The sequence below is a fragment of the Pteronotus mesoamericanus genome, unplaced genomic scaffold (genome assembly GCF_021234165.1).
Source record: "Pteronotus mesoamericanus isolate MK-2021 breed Mesoamerican mustached bat unplaced genomic scaffold, CSHL_Meso_final scaffold_85, whole genome shotgun sequence".
Lineage (NCBI taxonomy): Eukaryota > Metazoa > Chordata > Mammalia > Chiroptera > Mormoopidae > Pteronotus > Pteronotus mesoamericanus.
The window spans coordinates 51,683,228-51,704,432 of record NW_026555329.1 but is presented as its reverse complement, the minus strand read 5'-3'; the positions used below and the strand labels follow the sequence as shown (position 1 = coordinate 51,704,432).

The following is a 21,205-nucleotide window of genomic DNA, read 5'->3' as shown; positions in this document are numbered from 1 at the left end:
GGGGAATACCATTTAAGTAGAACATTCTAACTTTGCTTCAGATTATGGGAATTCTATAAAATCACAAAGGAGAGAATTAAGTGAACAAAATAGTTTAATTTAATGGAAAATGTATTTCAAAAGAGAGCTAAAAAAATTTCTGTAGTTAAGTAACAGCATTTTGAATTAGGAGACATTTATATAAAAGCAACGTCCAAGAATAAAGTTAAGTGGTAAAAATTTTCAGAAAGACATAGAAAAATCCGAGCTAGAGACCTGAGGCACTTTAGGAAAAGGAACAAAGAAAATGTAAGCTCTCTCTTTATAGGAAATAATTAAATAGTAGAATTTGACCTAAATTAAAGGAAAACATTACATATTCTTATGAGTAGGAGCACAGGAAGACACACACACACACACACTCCTTACCTCAGAAATCCCCCCAAAGACTGAGATAAAAGTGTTACTTCTGTTCCTTTTCTAGTCCAGTTAAAACATAAATTACTGCCTATTGCTTGTTATCAATTCATACATATTATGGGTTAAATAGAAAAATTAATATTTGAGGGTATCATTTCTCTGATACATTTATTTAACTAAGTCAGAGGCACAGTGATTATTAAAATGAAGCATATCTCCAGATTACATAGTGTGTCATATATGCTAATATGACAAGAAAAGCCAGTCTTCACTAGTGTTCCCATTAAAAGATGCCCTTATAAACTCTAAAATTTAGTCCCCATTCCAGGAATTAAATTATACAGCAAAATATTTTCTCAAACTATGAAAGCCTTGTAAACTGTAAAAAGAATAAAAATTCATAATGAAAAATAAAATTTTTCCAATTATAAAGTTTTCTCACAAAACATCCATTTAGTTCTTAATTCTTTACTGATTTGATATAGTTTTTTTTGTTTGTTTGTTTTGTTTTGTTTTGTTTTGTTTTTTAAACAAGCCTGAGTGGTTAGGATTGTCTTTTTTATTCAAATTTCGTAAGAAAGGGAACCACAGTGTACATTCCCTGACTACATTGTGTGTGTGGCCTACTTATTCGAAATGTTGGATTCCATATAGATTTCCTCTCTTTTACTTACAACTTCCAGAAGGATTCTCTCTAACAATTAGCAACTCAAAGCCAACCAATTTGGAATCTAGGCCCTGAGAGTATGTTAACCTCAGGGATACCACCTGCAATGTTCTCTAGAAGGACCATGGAAGACAGGCAAAACTGAAACTTCTGTGTGAAGCAAGAACCAAGTGTCAGGCACAAGTGGGTGGTGGACTGAGGTCAGGATTAAAGTTCACAGAATAATTTGGAATTTATTCTCAGCTTGGATCTCCTTTATGAGGCCTGAGAATACACCCTTTAATTAGAATACAATTTCCAAAGCAGCCACTCCCTTGACTTTCCAGAGCTCGGTTATTCTCAGAAAAGTAAAAACAGCCTCATCATACTGACAGCTAACAGTTCTCTATAAATTATGCCTTAAATGCCCAACAAAGAAGGCAGCAGGCATCTGGGACAAAGAGATCTTAACTGTCAGCCCTCACTAACCACTCTCAAGAATAGATAGAGAAAAAGAAGTCATATTAAACAGAGTCACTCTAGCTCACTGCTTGCTTATGCAGCTGACCCTGTCCCATGGAAGCTTGGAAAAAGAGTGGGTTGTATATTTGCAAATGTTCCCACACCCCAGCTGGCCTCATTTTTTCTGCTGATCCCTCCATCCAGTCAACCTCACAGTAATATCAATTCTATGAGAGCCAGCTGTCTGCCTCTTCCATGGTGCTTGGGGAGCCACACAGGACTCCTCAAACAGGAGCCAGTCTGATCCTGATTCACCACAGATGTTTGCCTCCTCCCCATGCAGCTCTGATCCAGAGCCTTCTTTCCAGGGTCTATTGTTATTATGAAAGATTTATTGGGACCCAGAAATGTACTAGATGTTGAATCAAGAGGAAAACACACATCTCCCTAACTGCAGGGTTAAGAGTGACAAACATTACAATATGTGGAGATGGTCAAAGACTCTGTGAGAAAGGCCAAAGAAGGAAATTCAGGAAGTTGAAATATCAAAAGCTATCACAATATCAAACTTTCAAATGCTATCCAGACTTGAGTTGGGTTTAAAGATGTCATAAAATTTTCCATTTCAGCAAATCCAGATATCAAATATTCCTGTAAACACAATAAGCTTGTCTTTGTCTGGAAATGTGTGACAAGGAAAATAACAAAAACAGAGTTTTTGAAATTTGTTAACAGAATCCAAAGTCCAATGTTACCCACACACTCGGAAATTCTTGCCAGCTTATATTTCAAGCAGGAGCAACATTATTGTTATTGGCCTTTATATTTTTTATATCTATTCATCTGTCAGTGTTCCTAGTTGCCCTCCCAAGTGGGGTAATCAATCTGACTCTCTCTCCCTCTCCCCTCTACCCTCATTCCTTCAATGCATATTAGTAGACAACTAGACAGTTGTTCCCAAATGCCCCAGTGTCCCCTGGTATAGGCTTCACCATTATCTCAATTTAAAAAAAAAAGTCTTACAATTTTCAATATTTTCATCACTGTCCACTTAATCTAGGTAGACAAGAGAGTAGTTTATTTTAAATCCATTCCCTTTAATTGTAGGAATTCTGAAACTAAAATGAGCTTCATCAAATAGCACAAAAACAGTTAACATATTAAAGATGACTCTCCAAATCCTTATGCAATACTGCTTATATTTCAATTTTTGTCTTAAGAGGACTTATTCATGCTTTCTTAGTGCAGACCTTGGGAAGGGAGTTAGTATGGAACTAAATTAAATGTAACACATACTTAAAATTCTGTGACTATGAAAAAAACAGAAAAACAATCATGCTCCCCAAGGTGGAAATAAAATTATTTCTAAAATATTTTCTAGCTCCAACTCTCTAGTTGTTTAGGAAATCACAGATAAAATAAGTCAGTATCTCATAAAAGTATGTTTCACAACAGTAAGTCAACATTTAGATAGAAGATAACCAATATATATGTTTGGAGAATAAATGTTTACTTGAAATAGCATTTTACTTGATTTTTTCTTTGGAAAAAGCTGTATAAATTTGCTCCTCACTAATTTGCTTTCCATCCCATTCTCTAAGAAAAAAATGTAAAAATCCAAAGTGGTTCTAAAATTAAACTAAAACACATTCACTTTGAGAGCTTTTATTTGAAATCTTGAAATGTCCTTCAACAGTGTTCTTCCAAGTGTGGCACAGCAGTGATCTTTATACTTACACCTGTACTACAAAGAATAATGCATTATATGGTAAATTTATCTGGAACCCACCTGGGGAAACACAGTGACCAGAACCTAAGTTCCAAAGGAGAACATGATGGGAAATCAGCATTCTCAATAGCACCCAAAAGATTTTGGTATTTCTGGATATTTCCAGAGTAAAATGAAAATATACCAAAACTTTTGTATATGTTCTACACAGCAATCTTAGGAAGAGAATAAAGAGAAACCAAGTATTGATAAAAAAATATCAATTGTAAAAAAGTTTGGGTCATTTGGCTTAAAAGAAAAGGGACCAGAATCACATTACCAAAGTAGTACTTATTATCCTTTAGCTCTTTTTTTATCATTTTAGTTTCACAGTCCACTTAGAATTCTCTGGCTTTCACTTAGTCACTGCTCAAGAAGGCATTCAGTTTTGTGTAAATTTCTCTGAGAACTGAGTCTAGAATTTACAGGTCAATTTATCTCTCTTAAAGAAAGAAGGAAAATTGATGGAGTATTATTTATAGCCCTATATTATAAAATACTCATGAGTACACTTTCAGATAAACTCTGAAAACTCTTGATTTACAGGTTTCCAGCAAAATTATGATACAATTAACTCAGAGCATATTATCACAGTCATATCCCCAAATCACTGCAATTTTCTTTACAAGTACTTACTTACGATGAGTTCATCATCTGAACAATTTCCCCAAATGGACCGGTCTTGCATTTCTCCATGTGTGAGGCAGCTACCGGTGGCTTGAGTTACATCTCTCTCAGTATTTTCTTTATCACATTTTTCTGAATAAAAATATATTTATTATAATTAAATGTTACATATCTTTCTATTTTTTTAAATTTATATATTTTTTTTTTCTAAATGCTTCTAAATGCACCAAAATTTAAGAAAATTGGCTTGGCACCTTTAGTGACTGTTGCACACACTTTGACTCAGTAACACATTTACTGAGTACCTACTACTTGCCTAGCATTACAGAAACAGGTGTTTACAATAAAATAATCTGTCAAGATCATTGTTAACAAATCATTAGAACACAGCAAGTGATCTGCATGACAGAGAAATGTGGAAAGGTTACACCAAGGATGAAAATGAGTTAAGTCCATACAGGCAGAGAATAAGAGCAGTGGAAAAGCACCAAAGGAGAAGAGACTCCAATGAGGGGTAGAGATGAAAGTCAGGCTGCACTGGAATGGGAAGTGAGTAAGTATGGAGTTTTCTTCATAGAAACTTGAGAAATAGTCAAGAATTGTGTTATACATTCTCAGAGAGGAAAGGTGTTTCAGATGAGAGATCTATACATGGATTTATAAGTTCTCAGGGGAAAGCCAGTAAGTAAGGAAAAGAAACAGTTTATTGAAAACATAACTAGAAGACAAGGTTAAAAGCATGTAATGAGAGGTCTACAGCACTAAGGGTGTTTAATGGACTTTAAAAGACTAGTGAGAATTCTAAAAATAAAGATGGGAGAAAAGTTCTTCCACGTGGAAAAACAGCATAGGCAAACTCCAATAGCAGACACTTGTGCAATGGTTCCAATCCTGGACTGAAGTACTTTAAGAGGAACATTAGGTGATAAGACAGTAAAGGTTTGAATAGTAACATAGAATAGATGTTTTAATGTTAAGATGAGAAATCTGGACCTAGTTTAAGAGCAAGACAAATAAGTAAAAGTAGCCATTAAAGCTTTATGAATTGCCTAATCAGAGCCATGCATTAGAAAGATTAATAAAATTGTACACACCAGTGGTTCTCAATCCTGATTGCACTTTAACTCATTTGATCAGTTTTTTAAAAAATAGATTTCTAGGCCACATCAACAAAGATTCTATTTCAATTTAGTGGAGGGGTTGCTTAGGTGACCCCACTGCAATTACATCCTTAAGAATCAATGAAGTATGGATGTAACAGGGAGAAAAGAGTAAGGGAAAAAAAAGGGAGACTTGCATAGTCCAGGTGGAAGTTTATGACAGTTTAATTAACTGCATAACAATATGGAAATGGGGATAGACATGAGAAAATAACTAGAGGCTTGAACAGATAATCGAGAAGGTGGGATTGGAGATGACTGAGTTCTCTTAATGGAGACTTGACTGAGAAAACCTGGAGAGCAAGAAAATAACATATTATGTATATGTATATATATGTATATACATATATAAACATTATATATATATACATAATGTTTAGGCAATTGTTAGGCAGTGGGGATACAATGAATCACAAAACACAGCCCAGGCCTTCCTGGAGTTTACAATCCAGTGGATGGGTTTAGTGTTAGGTATTTGAATTTGCAAAAAAAAATTAAAATTATAGCTAGAAAGTCACCTTCCTAAACTTGATTGCTAAAGCCATCCAAATGACTAGGCTCACCAAAAGAGTGACTATATGAAAAGTAGTGCATCAAGTGGGGTCTGTACAATTAGAAAGAATTAAAGAAGAGAAGCTATATGATGTCAAGCCATGGGAGCAAGAAAAGAGATTCAAACAAGTTGTTAGTTAATTGTATTAACACTCCCAATGGAAGGAAAATGTTTCTGCACATGCAGAATTTTCTCTTGTACCATGGGGATTTCTCAACAATTAAAAAGTTCTGATGTGAAACACATTTCAACACATGAATATAGATGGACACCCATTTAAGACTAAATCCAGTGGCTAAGAGCTAAAAAAAAAAAAAACAGGTCTTTAATGCTAAGTATTTTTTTTTAACAAAACCAGCCCTGACTAATATGTGGCTCAGTGGGGTGGGCACTGTCCCACAAACTGAAAGGTAGCCAGTTCAATTCCTGGTCAGGGCACATGCCTGGGTTGTGGGCCAGTTGGGGACATGCATAAGGGAGCCAATCAATGTTTCTCCCACACATAGATGTTTCCCTACTCCTTTTCCCTCCCTTACTTACTCTTTCTCTAAAAAAAATAAATTTTTTTAAAAAAACAAAACCATATTCAGATAGCAGTAAAATATAAATTAGAAGTATGCTAAATGAACAGTTCTAGATTTACGTAACATTTACTCAGCATTGTTACAGAGAAAATTTTATCTTCCTGAGATTTGTTAGTTTCATTTAAAATCTTTACCTTTATAAACAACTCCAGACATGTTTCCACTGCCACAGTCAACTCAAGGCCTTTCTGAGATTATCAACAGAAAAGACATTTATACAAACTCACTCATACACATGAAATCTCTGATCAGCAAAGCCCAACATTATTTGCTGTTACTGTTATGTAGCTGACTGCCGCCAGGTGTCATGCTAGTAGGCTTAATTCAATTAGTGACTTTAATTGAAGCAGAATCAAATTAATTATATAATTTCGAGCTGTTCAAGTTTAATTCCATTAAAATTAATTCATGAACCAGGGCATTATGAAGTATTGCTGACTAGAAGAAAATAGGTATGAATAAAGCCTCTAGACACACTTGACTTACATTTGAATCATGTCCAATATTCAAGAGCTAAACAGAGAACCTCTCAATACTCCACTGAATCAATGAGATTGTTATGTGGTCCATATATACACAGATTTAGTGGTGATCCTCTACTAAGAGGAAAATAAAATTCTTCCTGCTCTAAATATTTATTAAGAAACAGCTTATCACGTAATTTTATTTTTCAGTTTCCTTATGTATGAAATTCTGAAATTAGTTGATCTTAGAATCCTCCTTTAAAAAAAAAACCTAGCATTGACTATCTTATTATGTTCAAGAAATAATAAATGACACGTAATTACTACAAAATCAATCACAATCATCAGTCTATCCAACTTTGCCTCCTTTGAGAACTAAATGTCTTGGTTTAAAATTAGGCATCAGGCTTCTGCTATGATCTATAGCATGCAGCCCAAAGGAAGACTCAGAAAAGATTCCATGTATAAAACTTAAATTGGCTATTGCCAATTCTCCACTCTACAAACTAAACTTCTGTGATCATTTGACTGTTCTATGATTTTCTAATGTATGCACATTATTTTATTAACATCTCTTTAATATTTAAGAAATAGCCTTGGTTGGTGTGGTTCAGTGGACTGAGTGCTGGCCTGGGGACCAAAGGAACACTGGTTCGATCCCCAGTCAGGGCACATGCCTGGGCTGCAGGCCAGGTCCCCAGTAGGGGACCTCCCTCTAAAAATAAATAAATAAAATCTTAAAAAAAAAAAAAAGAAATAGTTATATAGCAGCCTCATAAATGGTGCACAGTTACATCTAACATTGAAGAAATGCAAGGAGAGTGAGATTTAATCAACAGGCAATTTTAAGGTAGGCATCAATATGTCCAGCCACAGAACCAACCTTACCACAACTTTCAGTAGTTTAGGTCAGCCGCTACTCATTACAATGGTAAAAGAGTAGTTTCTAATGGGAGATTTCTGTGGTCACTGTAGGCTTGTTGTGTCACCTCTGAATTGCACAAGCAGAGGCCACAGTGGTCCTGGTTTAATCAATTCCTTTCTGTATTTATGGAGATTTATAGTTTCAATTCAACTATCACATGGGCCTGAAAGACATATGCTGCAGGCAAGCAAGGGAGTTCAATGATGTATGAAATCAATCTATATCTTTCAATAAGATTTCTATTATATATATACATACAACAAGCATTCCTCCCCAACTTAGTAATTGTCTTAAAAGGGAAACATCATTTCAACCATGCTGTTCTTCTAAGCCAATGGTTCTCTTTTTCATTTTTGTTTTTTGTTGTTGTTGTTGTTGGGGTTTTTTTGTTGTTGTTGCTGTTGTTGTTGTTTTTGTATTTTTTCTTGTAGCGCTCTTTAAACATGCACAGGTCCCAACCTCAGAGGTGTCCATTTGGGTAGTGTAGGGGTAAGGGAGATGTCATTATCGTATATAGCCAGGTTATATTTAGGTCACTGTTCCAAATAAGCTCTTCTGTACTAAACGATTTAGAGGATATTTAGAAGAGTCTATCAAATATTGAGATACAGATCTTGCTTGTCATCACCTTGTCACAGTATTCCAAGTAATCAGAAAATACAATTTTATCTAATTAGCAGTTAATACAGATATTTAGTTCTGCCTCCATGTCAGCTCAACCATGAGAATACAAAACCTGAATTATATATAATGCTAATCAGTTGTACGAACAGGTGAATATGTAATACTTTTTAGGTATTGAAATGAAAAGTGAAGACACTTTAAAATAGCATTAGACCAAAGTATATCACTGAAAGGCTAGCTCCCAGGCATTCTAGTGTTCCTACTCCGAAAACAGAAGTGCAGAAGAACCTTTGGATAAAGAAAAAAAGCTTTGATCCTGCAACAAATCCTCTGGCTGTGAAAGCCAAACATCCACGTGAAACAATCAAGCAACTACAAAACAAAAGGTAATGAAAACTGCCCTGGGTAATAGTGATGGCTCAAAGACTGGCCAGCTGTTGTGACTTGGGCTAGCCTCATTATCTTCTATGGGAAATGAAGGCATTGAGCTGGATGCTTGCAGAGGCAACTTTTTGGCTCTAAAATTCTGTAAATCTGACTCTGCACAAGATCTAAACAATAGAACCAAAACTTCATACCCACACTAAAGGGTAGTTAGAATGAAGTAAAGCAAATCATAGAAAAGCCTTCATAAGGCATTGGATTTGAGTTTAAAGTAACAAGCATGAATTAAGCAAAAGAATACAAGGAAAAAAAGAGTTTTAAATGATAAATTTAAATACAATATGTCTTATTCAGAAATGACTATCTTACAGGATCAATACTCTTTATTTTACACTATTTTTCTAAAGGGAATGAGTGGTGAGAAGTAACATCTTTCCAATCTCAATTATTCTTGTTGAAGGAGAATGAGATTCAGTTGAATAAAGTTTCTGTTTAATTAAAAATTCTATATTTTTCCTACTTGACCTTACTCACATTTAAAATTTTGAGAATATGTGTAAAATATTATATGTGTCATATAATAGTCACTTAGCTGGTATGTGGTTGTTAAGTACAAATTTTAAAAAGTGAAATGCTTTCTTTTGTTGAAAAACTATATTAATGAATTTTTGCAATTACAGTATTAGCAATTTTCAAAGGACTTTAATACACAATATTTATTTGATCTTCAACAGTATGATGATATAAAGAAAAAAGCGTTAGCTTAATTTTACCGATGAGAATACAAACTGGGTCTCAGACAAATATTCAGTTGGAGACAGGATGTTAAAATCTAGAGTTGGAAAGGATCTTATAATTCAGCTTATTTAATGTCCCATCCAGGGTAGAAAGCCCACTGCAATCCTCAGACCTTCCCCAAAATTCCAAGGAAAGGGAACACATTCTATTCTTGGTCAATTTGTCCATTAGTAAGTTATTATTCATTTTGAACATAAATCCGTTGTCAAGTAATTTATAACTAGTCCTAGTTCTGCTCATTGAAGGTAGAAATAGTAAGCTAAACTTTTCTGTAAGACAACCATTCAGACTATTAAAGATGGATATTCTTTCCATCAGTTTGTAATCAAGCATGTGTATTATCTTAATGGCTAAATGCTTTTAACAGGTAAACTAACAGAAGAATCTGGGAATGTTATGGTATAAAGGTTTTGTATATCCAAGGTTTTCCAAAAAATAGGAACAATATTGTCATCTAAAAGTCCTGATATTTGAATCCTTACTGACAATAAAAAGACTCTCATTATGCTCTCCAGGACAGAAATACTATCCTTAAATTGTACTTTGCACTACAGAAGTGGTTAAGAGCAAGAAATCTGAAATGATGGTGCTTGGGTCTACCACTAGCAATATGGATCTTAGACAAGTTAATCTTTGTCAGATTCTTCATCTGTAAAATTGGAATAACAACAACACTACATAATAAGGTGGTTGTAGAAAGAAACAATTATGCCTGGAAAGCAGAATATCTGGTATATAATAAAGGCTTGTTTACACTTGCTATTATTAAGTGTTATTGCAGTAAGCACTTTTCTAAAAACCTGCTATAAACTTATTAGAGGGAGGCTATTGAGGGCAGTATCTATTCCATGATCCATAAGTGAAAACCATGCAAGAAATCTGTTTCCAGACTGAATATAAGAACTCTTGCTTCCTCTAAGAAAATGTGTATTATGTTTTCTCCTTTACTGACAATTAAAATCGTATTTAAAACAACCTCATTTTGACTCAAATTTACAATCATAATTGAGTAACTGGGTTTGACTCTGTAGCCTAAGTTGGTAGGTATATTTTGATTTTCTCCAGTTTGAATCTCCTAGGCTACCTGTATTTTCATTATTCTGTTTTAATGTCTTTAAAAAATGTACTCTTATAACCACCTCAAATATTTTGCTAAAGTAGGCAGAGGAATGTGTAAACATATAAACTAACCATCAAAAGCATTTTCTACTTGTTATTCATGCTTTATTTGCTTACATCATGAAAGACTAATATAAATGACAGCAATTGGCAGATATCCTTAAAAAATCTTATAAAACCTCATGAAACATAATCAGTGTAAAATATTTATTAACAACTTTCTTTGTGCTTAAATTTTCAGACTTTTGCATGTTAGATCTCATGTACTTCAATTAAATATTTGATAATAAGGACAGATCATTTGTAATCTACATAATGTGTATATTATTCTTGCTATGCAATCTATATTCACACCTCTTTAATCTGTAAACAAAATTGCTTTAAATAATTTCATTTTTACTCTTCTATTCAAATACCATCACCATTTCAGATGAACTATGTCTATTCTGGTTTATGAAATCTCAAGAAATCTGAGACCAAAATCTCAGGGAAAAGTAAAAAATTCTGGGTCTGTGTTTCCCAGAGGCTCAGAACAATGTGGAGATCTACAAATACTTCCCAAATGTAACCTTTAAAAAACAAAACAAAGATAAGCACAGCTTTCAGGAAGACCTGAGGCTCTGGAATTTTACTTCTTCACTGATCCTCCCTAAAAAAAAAAAAAGAAAAAGAAAAAAGTCCCTCAAGACAAATGACCTTTAAGAAAAGCTGCATGCTTCATCTAATGTTCTAAAACAGATTAAAATCTCACTGGCTAAAAAGCATGTTGAAATAATCAAAGCATTTTTAACAATTGAATAAGCAGGTGCATAAAATTCCATAATTTTATAAATACAAGAAAGTTTTTATTTGATCACAGATATACTATAAATGTTTGTTGAAGAAATTAAACATTTAAGTAGGTTTGATTTAATCAATCAATTTTACCGATATTTTGAAAGATGAGACTGAGCAAAGTCTAAAATGCATTCTTTCAAAGGGCTTCTTATGCTTTTAAAAGCTTATGGTGTTTTTAAATATAAAACAATATAAAAAAATGGCATGGACTCAACTAGTTTACAGGTTAGGAGTGAGTAAAGAAGAGTGGGTTATATATACAGCAAAATGGAAAATAATTACAAAATTACATGAATATGCAATTGAATACAAATATGAAAATGATAGGTACAAAATGCAGTACTAGTTCAAATAACATCTCAATAAATCAGCGTTCTAAATAAATGGGGGGAGAAGGAGGCATTAGACACTTTCCACTTCAAAAATAAAAGTAGCAGGAAGGTTAGAATACAGCAGGCTGATATTGGGCACCTAGACATAAACATTATCCTAGTCATCTTAATCTCCTGCACCTTTTATATCTAAATCTAAAATTCTTATGTTAAAAGTTTATTTTTCAGGATGACTGACCCTGAGGCTTATTAAACTCCTGCCTCCTGAATTACAGGTTCAGGTGTATTCTTTCTACAGACAACCAAATACTCAGGCTCATGGAATTTGTATTTACAAGGGCTCATAAAGGTCTCTTAGCCCAACCTGATAGCATGAGTTCAGATAAAAACATTCAACATATAAATCCCTAAGTAAGCCAAGGAGAACAGACATGAATACTTCCAGGAATAGGGAAACAGCCTCAGAAGACAGTTTCTTCCAGTTTGGGGCTGTTTAATTACTCAAAGACTTTCCTAACAATCAACTAAAATCTACTTTCCTATAATTTTCATTGGTTCACCATATTTTCCTCTTTGCAATTCAAACAAAGCCTAATCTTCCCTCTGTGTGACAGTCTTGTATTAGAAAATATCTTCTGTTTTTGTCTTTACATTTCTGTGTTAAATACCCTCAATTATGTAAATGGTTTTTCAAAGCCTTTACTTTCTATTCATTCTTACAGGCATGACAATCTTCTTACTCTTGTCTAGAAAGCTATCATGATAATCTTCTTAATGACTGTTGAAATCCAGAGATGCCAAATCTATGGCAGTTCCCTAACTTAGCAATTAACTCTACAACCAAAAGAAATTGAGAACTCTTCCATCTTCCTTTTTTCAAAATGACAACACAGATCCTTCTTTTGTCTTTTAGCATGTTCACTCTTATAAATGTCACAATTTTAAAAATTTTTGCTACCTCTCAGATATATCAAGTGATTGTATCAAGAACACTTTCTTTTCCTCTGGCTAACAAGAATGAAGGCCAATGGAAATCAAAAGTAAACCAAAGGCGATTGTTTAATCTATAAAGGCACTGCAAAGGTATGACTTGAATCTGATCATAAATAAAGTGATGATAAGAGAATTAGAAGTATACAGAAATTTATTTCTTAGACTTCAGAATGATGGGTATGGATTAGAAGTCAGGAGATATGTTCTCACTGATCATTTTTCTAAGGGCCAGAACTGGGAGCCTCTCTTTTAACTCAATTACTCAACTTCTTGCTTTCTGGGACATCCTTCTGGAACACTGCCTTCTTTGGATTCTCTTTAGGACCCATTCTGGTTCTGTAATCTGATTTAAATACCTCCAGGAGACTAATTTGTAGATCCATTACCCAAGCCCTGATTCTTGTCCTAAACTATATATTTAAAGTTTCAACTCTACATGAATACATCTTTAGCAAACCAAAATCAACATTTCCTAAAATTCACCTCCACTTCTCTTCTGCCCCTGCCTGTTTCTACAATTGTGCTCCATATCTTGGTCAAGTTATTAAAAAATAATTTTTAGCTCTGTTTTGCCCTGCCCTGACATAATCAAGTACCCGATCCTGCTAGTTACAACTTCCCAATTTCTCTCAAATCTGTATAACTTTTCCACACCCACTACCTGTACTCCAATCCTTTTCTCTTCCAACCACAAAAACTTTCCTAATAAAAAGATTGACTACATCTCCCTTTAGCTCATTTGGCATATTAATGAAAAGTGATATAGTTTATTTTAACATTTTATACACTATATTAATGTGGTAACTCCTATACCTTTCTCATGCTCCAAAAGTTCACCTTGTATTTCACTGGGAAATAAATAGCAAAAACCCTCAGAAAAGTTTACTAAAGATCCTGCATCTTTCTTGGGTGATAAAAGAAATAAGGACAGTGTAGGTCTATGTTCACAGAGATCCAAAAGATAAGGGCTGATCCACCCTGGAAAAGGAGTAGAGGGATTGCATCTTGGAGAGGAAGCTGGTTCCTTTCTACTCTGCCCCCTGCCTTCAGAGCACTTGTCACCTGCTCAACCACAAGCTGCCTGCCTTATTTTTAGTGCTCAACTCTGCATAATTCAAACTAAAAACGCCTACAAACTATGTATTCGTCATCTGGGGCCACTAGCAGCCTGACCCAGACAAAAGCAACTTCTTTTTGCCATCCTGAGATTCTCTTTCAACCTCTAAGTTTATTTTGTACAGGCAGCTGTCAATTGGCCATAAACTCGTCTGTCACATGGTTCTTGTAGTAAACTTGAGATACTTGGAGTAAGGATTTCAATTTAATTTGGCACATGTTTCTCTCATTCTCTCTCTCACCTACTTTATAAATTCCTTGTGGGCAAACTAAGCATTAAACATTTTTAATCTTTGTAAGACTGCACATTGAAGGCACACAAAAATATTTATTGACAGGGCTTCTCCTTCAAATAAATGCATTTATAATAAATTATATGTGCTAGCATGAAAAAATATTTCAGACTTTATGCTGAAATTACTACAAAAAACCGGCACAAAAGCACATGTATATGAATCATCTTACTTCAGATCATGTGGGTGTGAATCTGAAAACAGAAGTGTACTGCAAGTAGAAACCACAAAAGAAATTTTTTTAAAATAACTTTTCATACTTCCTACTTAGTGAACCATAATCAGAATTAGAATCTAGAAAACATAATGCAATTTTAAAACTTAAATAGAAAGACTTACCTATGTATGCTAATGTAAAAAATAAGTTAAGAAAACTAAGTAGCTTCAGTAGTGTTAATGGCAAAAGGGGGAAAGGGGAAGAGGGGAACAAAGAGACAGAGAGAACAGAAAAGGGGGGAGAGAAAGAGCGAGGGAAAGAGAGAGAGAGAGAGGGAGAGAGAAGCATCCAAAACGCTGGTGCACAAGCATTAACTGATCAAAATACAGGAAGGGCTGCAGCACCTTTAATCTGATTAAACAAGTCAGCCAAGTTGAACCATCCACACATCTAGAATCTAGTCAGTGTTTAATCAGTGCTCCCTCAATAATAATTCAATACAGACTTTTGGAAATAAAAACAAAAATCACATTCCCTGCCTTTAAATAGTAGAATAATTACAGTTAACTAAGAAAAACAATTTGATTTCTCTGTTTTGTTTGTTGTTCTCTTTTTCCATGTGCAAATGGCATAACTTCAGACTGTCAATTTATGTTTCCATATTTTCCCCAAATCTTTTATTATTATAAAAATACAATGCTAGTAAAATAATTGCACACTGTTATTAGACCTTTCCATGAAATCACTTCAACAAAATCCAGGAAATAAGGTTAAAAGAAACAGGAAAGGCCCTTACACACCCAAAAATTCCACAGCTTCCCCAGTAGCCCTGTAAAGGTCACTCAATTATATATATCAAATCCTTGAATGTGAATTAACCAAACAAACTCAACAGGCATGATTCTTGCTGGCCAGAAATTTTAACTTGCTGCATTGTCACCTTTCTTTGAGTCCCCAAACAGCCTGGAACACAAGAACATTAGTACATACACACTCTTCCCACACATGCATGATCTTCCTCCCTTGTCCCCCCATTGCTTCTACCCTGCCAACCTCCAACCCTGCACTAATTTCAAAAATTTATTCTATCTTCCTCTATTCCTAAGCTCTTACATGCTCTTTGTTGGGAAAGGGAATCAATCGTACTGTTCCCACTAACAATTCATGCCACTCATTCTTAGATAAGCCTGCAGTGTTACTGAACAGCCCTTACATTCACCCCATATCAACTCCCTCCTAAGTTCTGCATTCTTCCAAGTCTTTTCCATACTCTTAAATTTCTTGATTCATCCTAACCCCCCCCCCCTTTGCTTTCAGCAAATATTACCATATACTTTGCTAAAAATATCTAGGCCTTAAATATTCTTTATCATATCAACTTTTCTCTAGATTACAATTAATTCTTTTGTATCATCTCCATCTCAAAAGGGAACACTCCCAACTTTCCTAGACTGGTCTCTTCATTCCCATTCCTTCCCAGAATTCTACTCTTTCAATTAAAAACACCTACCACACCACCACTCCACCCAATACACTTTCACCTTTAATCTTTCTCTACCCCTGGCTTTCTTTTCACTAATGTATAGTAGGCATGCTTAAAATCCACACATCCAAAAGAAGCCTTCTATTTATCTTTTTTCTCCCTTAACAAACCACAACTCTTCTCATCTTCTAGGACCACTACTACAAATTCAACGCTTCTGTGACCAATCCTAAGATTCTTTTTGGGTTTTTTTTCCCTTCACTTCCCTAAAGTATAGTCATATCCCTAAACCTAGTCCTCAGTCCTCTCTCTCACTCTCCTGCCAATCTATCAGCCACCTCTTTGTGAACATGACGCTCACCACTCTCCTAGTTATAAAATCTCTTTTTCAGTGGCCTATCAGTTATAATGACTAGAGTGAGTTCTGTGGAAACAATATATTCAAAAGACTCAACAGCTTTTCCTACATTTCCACTCAGGCTGAAAAGTAAATGTATAGATTTCCTTAAATTTCTACCTTTTCACTATCCCCCATATTAAGTACTTTGCCCAACCATATTAATTTAAATTCAATAAAGTTTGGATACTGTGATTGGTTTTAGGAATTTCAACGATGGATAAGTAAAAATCAATGCCCTCAAGGGGCTCTCACAGCTAGGTAGATCTCTGTCCTACTTGTGCTGCTGTTCTTAAATCCAGTTTCTCAATTCCACTCCCACTGGTTTTGCCCTATACCCTCTAATCTTTTGTCAGGCTATTGTAATATCCTCCTGAATAGTCACTGCCTTCAATCTTGCCCCTCCCTCCAAAATCATTATTTGAATTCCCACCAGATTTATTTCCTAAAAGCACCAAGTTGGTCCTGTTATTCCTCTTTTCAAGAATTTTTATAAGGGCTTACTACTGCCTACAAAAATAATATGCAAACTCATCAGCAGGGGAATCAGGGCCATCCTCAAAATGACTAGCCTATAATTAAAACTTTACCTTAATCTCTGCTCCTTCAGACAGTCCATACAACTTCTTAGTGAAGTATTCAGCATTCTGTAATAATCCCCTCCAAGCCTTACTTTCAATTATGCATCTCCACAGAGCTGAGTCCTAAAATTATGCTTCTTGGTCAAATTCAAATAACATTTCCTTGAGGTTTTTTCCAAATGCCCCAGTGAGAAATGCTCTCTCTCCCATATTCTACCATTACACTTTCTTTGTCCCTCTATTAATAGCACCTATCAGTTTACCTCGTATTATAGCTATGTGTGAATACATGTGTTTCTCCCATCAACCTGCAAGCCCCAGATATCATTCACCAATGCTCCTCTAGACTTGTCATATACCAGGGTTCATTCATTCTCTCTCTCCCCCTTCTCCCTCTCTCACGATTTTATATATATAATTAATAGAGCATCTCAGTAGGGCAGAAATAAACAATTTAAAGAGAAACAAAGAGGATATGACAGAGATGAAAATCAGTACTAAAATTAAACCTCTATACACATGCCCTGAATTACAAACATACATATAAATCATATAAATGCTTTTTCTATTCCCATCTTCCACCCTGACCCCAAAACTGTTCCTTTTCATTGCCTTTTGCTGCCCTGATTCACATTTGTTCTGAAGAGCAATTAAGTCCTCCATTTACCCAATCATTCATTCCACAAGTATGTATTAGGACCTGTTTCAAGGTTAGCAGTGCTACCTACTTAACTCAAGATTTTGTCCCATCATCTACTTCCTTAAAACGCTAGCTGCCAGCTCAGCTATAGTGTGCTATGCCCTAGAATATTTTTTCATGGTTCTCAGCTCAAACAGTTCAACCTTTCCAAATACTTTCTTAAATTTATAGACATCTTCTTTAATCATTTCTTTCTTTCCTGCCTCCCACCTTCCCCTCAATTTTTTTCCCAGCTACTGGGAAAAAAATTTCCCAGCTATATGATCCTCTTCTTACTTATGTGATTCTTTCCCTTAACAAAAGGAAAATGAACATGCCTAGCTGATAAAGTCTTGCACTTATATAACTAAACTTATAAAATGAGCATTAGTTCCTTTAGACATAAAAAGGAATTGGGAGTGTAAGTCCTAAGGAGCTTGAACATGCCCCTAAATCTTCTTCCAAATTTAGACAAGTTTCTATGGTTTTCTAATTAAGCCTGCCTTAGCTTGAGTTCCTATATTCAAAAGTGTTTCAAAACAGTTTCTATTCAACTTAATTCTGTTTTTGGTTATTCATATTTGGTTGCCAGTATTTTGTTCTCTATGCTTTATTATGGTAAACATATGAAACTTACTAAAATTTAATCTCAACAATCTTTTAGGATTTACTATGTAACTAAATATAATTTATCACTCTGTATGAGAAAAGATAATCCAGGTTCCAAAAACCTAACTCACAGATGACAACCCATGTGCAGATTAGGGACTTCTTTCCTTATTATTCCATAATGCTGGGATCACCAATCACAAGTATAGGGTGGCAGGTCAAGAATATCTACTGAAGTGATAGCTGAAAGTATTAACAAATTTATTTATGTATTCCCTTTTATCTCATCTTTTTAGATTTTGATGCATGTATTTTTTTCTAATGTTCAAAATATATTCATATTCAATACATATAATTTTAAAAGGAAATTTGAGAACAAATATTGAGAACTATTTTTTTTAGTTGGGATATGCGATCAAAATGCTGGAGAGCACTAATAGAAAATGTATGTATGTGACGGGATGTGATTTAAAGTTTGGAACTTGAAAAAGGGAATTTTTAAAAGCTTTTTTAAGCTTTTCTACAAAAAAAAAAAAGGCTTTATAATCTATCAAGATAACATTCTTTGACAAATAAAAGCCTCTAAAACAATGATTATCAACTACAGATAAAGAATATCTACAACTTGTAAAAAATGCAGATTTTTGAGTCATTTACCAGGAGATTCTGAGCCAACTTGAGCCAGGGCCTTGAGAGATTAGGATAGTATCTCAACACTACTGACATTCTGGGCCAAACCATTCTTTGTTGTGAGGGACTGTCCTGTCCTGTCCTGTGCATTGTTATCCCCATCCTCTACTCCTCAGATGCCATGAGCACCCATTCCACTACCCGTTATGACCACAACACCTGTCTCCAGACTTTGCCAAATGTCTCCCAGAGGGCACAATAATCCCCAAATGAGAACCAGAGAGAAAAGCTGTCCAAATATGATACATTTTGAGAAATACCACCCTTAATCAAAAGGATAAAATAATATGATAAAAGTAGGAGACTATGGATATTCTAAGCATAGACTGGATGAAATGAAATAAACAGGCTTTCCATATATGGAATTTGATTAACCACTATAAACTTTTGACAACTCAGCTAAGCTTCTATAGATCAAAGCAATTCTCATGTAATTTCAACTTGAAGATTTTCTCCCTAGCTTCTATTTTAAATTATTTTTAATTAACTTCAATGGCATTTTGCATCCTACTATAAAAAAGTTTGCCTAATAGTCTCGGAGAACTCTCCCAGGAGAGAAGAGTGCATTAAATCACACATTATCACATTAAAGTATATTCTATCACTCACAGTCCAACAGTCTAAGTCTTGACAAATACAATGAGGTGGGGGTGGAGTATACAAAGATGGGAATAGGCTCAAGTGTTTCACAGTATCCAAACCCCAGAGTCTTCAATTCATCCATCTGTAGGAAAAAGTTGTATTGATTCTCTGCTGCAACTAGATTTATCACAATGACATAATATACTTTACAATTTGTGTTTCCATCCTGATTTCTACTGACTGTGTATGAGACTTTGGGCAAGTCACTTAAATCTCTGGACATCCTTTCCAAAAAGTGAGTCAGTTAATCTAAATTATTTCTAAAGGTCCTTCTAGTTACAGGTTGCAAATTTATGAATGAGAACTAATTAAAAGGCTCTTTAAATTATATGGATTCTAGTAACTATTGCACAAAAAAAAGCAAATATATTCTCAGTGTTGGTAGCGATGAATTTTAACATGCTTAATATTAAAAAAAAAAAAAAGACAATTAGATAAACCATATTTACAAATCCATTCTCTCTTATAACAAAAATAAATTCAGCCCAAGTTACTGGTACAGGTACTTTGTATAAACGTGCAAAACAAATCAGCCTTTCAGAGGTTAGTCACAAATAGGAAAATAGTTTTAAATTGTACCTCTGCTTTCTATCTTCTATAACGGAGAGCACAAATCAGCTGCTTAGAAGCCACTTCCAGTCTGCAGGTATTGTTCTTTCATTTGGTTTAGACAATAATTGTTATCTAATTAGTTGCCAACTCTTTAAAAAAGAGAGATGATACATAAAAAACTATATTTCCAGTATCTTGTCAAATACTGGAAAATATGAACCCAAATGTCAAAGATGAGCTGGAGCTGAAAAGTGTCTCCTCCTGGTCCATGAGTTCTCCAGTGGCCAACAATCCCCACTGCTCCTCATCTCCTGATAACCATCCTAGTTCCTCTTACATGCTAGAGCATATGAGCTTGTGTCCTTGCTCTGCAATAATTTTCAAAATTCACAGAAAATATTTTTAATGTTTTCATAGCAAGAGAATTTTGCTTGCAGAATCAAAGCAAAAGGATAGACATTTAAAAGAGACAGAGCAATGCTCACAATAAAGAAAGTCCTTAACACTGAATGCTGTAGAATGCACTATATTGTAGGTTTCTAACTAACCACCTAAAAGAATGTAGAAAAGAATTCTAGACTTGATGGGGAGATCAGACTAGAAAACCCCTAAATTTACCTTCAACTTTAACATTCTATGTTTTTGGTTAGCAGTATAGAGAGCTCATACGTATAGGTTAAAATATATGCCTTCATACATACATGTAACTGTGCAAAAGATATTTTGTTTCATAAAACATTGTTTTTCTCATTGACTTTAATATAGAAATGTTTTAAATTAATTTCAATTAAGTAAACATTCATATCTTACCACAGAATTATTAAGCTGTTCTTCAGCAAAGATGATAAAGAATCCAAGGACATAAGGAAGAAAATAAAAGAATTCAAGAAAGGGCCTGCTACTAAACCTTCTTCACCAATATATTTACCAATAAAACCAACCTAACCCAGGAAGCCTATATCATGAAGCTTTTTTCCTACCTGTTCACTCCAATGAAATTTTTTTTTCAATACACCCTATAAAGTCTGCCAGTTTGAGACACAGTATTTTGTAATAAGCCTAATGATTTCCTTTTTTAAAAAAAAATCAACTTTACATCCTATTTACAATTCAATTGATACCTATTTAAACGATGTTGTGAATGGACACTAAACTAATTTAAAAAGCAATATGTAACTTTGTTGCTGAGGTGAAGTTGGTTTACAGGTAAAATCTAACCCAAGAATTTCCACACTGAAACTGTGTGTGTTGTATGAAGTCAACATTCTCCTACAGATCATTCTAAATGTCTGCTTCTTAAAGTCAGATAATGTGATATCTCACAGCATTGT

General features: G+C 34.5%; 1 protein-coding gene across 1 annotated transcript in view; it reads right to left on the bottom strand.

Annotated features, from left to right (window-relative positions):
* Nucleotides 1–21,205, bottom strand: part of MDFIC (MyoD family inhibitor domain containing) — a 122,514-nt gene that overhangs the window by 99,494 nt on the left and 1,815 nt on the right. Inside the window, exon 3 of the mRNA XM_054564447.1 lies at nucleotides 3,912–4,034. Coding sequence (XP_054420422.1) covers nucleotides 3,912–4,034 — 123 coding nt within the window. The remainder of the gene's footprint in view (nucleotides 1–3,911; nucleotides 4,035–21,205) is intronic.